General features: G+C 37.0%; 1 protein-coding gene across 1 annotated transcript in view; it reads left to right on the forward strand.

Moving 5' to 3' along the window:
- RFX8 (RFX family member 8, lacking RFX DNA binding domain) overlaps positions 1–355 on the forward strand; it is a 62331-nt gene extending 61976 nt beyond the window's left edge. Inside the window, exon 10 of the mRNA XM_008586264.1 lies at positions 179–355. Within this exon, the coding sequence (XP_008584486.1) occupies positions 179–355 (177 nt within the window). The remainder of the gene's footprint in view (positions 1–178) is intronic.
- The last annotated feature ends 202 nt before the right edge of the window (positions 356–557 follow it).

The raw sequence follows: 557 nt of genomic DNA on the forward strand, positions 1-557 counted from the left end.
TCACCAGACCTTGAGTGTCCCCCTGAGAAGTTAGGATCTCCCCTAGTAGGAATAAATGCACAAACTTCAAGGGTGGGGGCAAGAGTATGTAGACAAACCCACATGGTGGTTCCTGCAACAGGGAATAGTATAACTTTCTCTTTTTAATCTTATCCTTTTAAACATTTTCCCCTGGCAGTTCATCCAGATATTGCTGGAAGACGAGGCCACCAAAAGCACCATTGAACTCAGTCTTCCTGTGGGGCAAGAAGCCCTTGTCACCTTGGAAGATGGACAAAAATTTGTGATTCATGTATCAGATGTACCCCAGAGCTCTGAAAATATTTATTTCAGAGAAAACAGTGCTAATATGTAAGATTGTTTATTTTAATAGGGCATGAGACAACTGGTAGACTTGCATTCTTTAAAAATATATTAAATGCTAAAGTTTCTGTATTAATATGAATGATTTTATGTACACAATAGATGCATTGTCTATTTTACGTGTATATGTATTTCAAGGAGTTGGGTTGATTAAACATATAAAGTGATTTGGAAAATAATTTTTGCCTCAGTTG

This window comes from Galeopterus variegatus, unplaced genomic scaffold (genome assembly GCF_000696425.1).
Source record: "Galeopterus variegatus unplaced genomic scaffold, G_variegatus-3.0.2 Scaffold3908, whole genome shotgun sequence".
Lineage (NCBI taxonomy): Eukaryota > Metazoa > Chordata > Mammalia > Dermoptera > Cynocephalidae > Galeopterus > Galeopterus variegatus.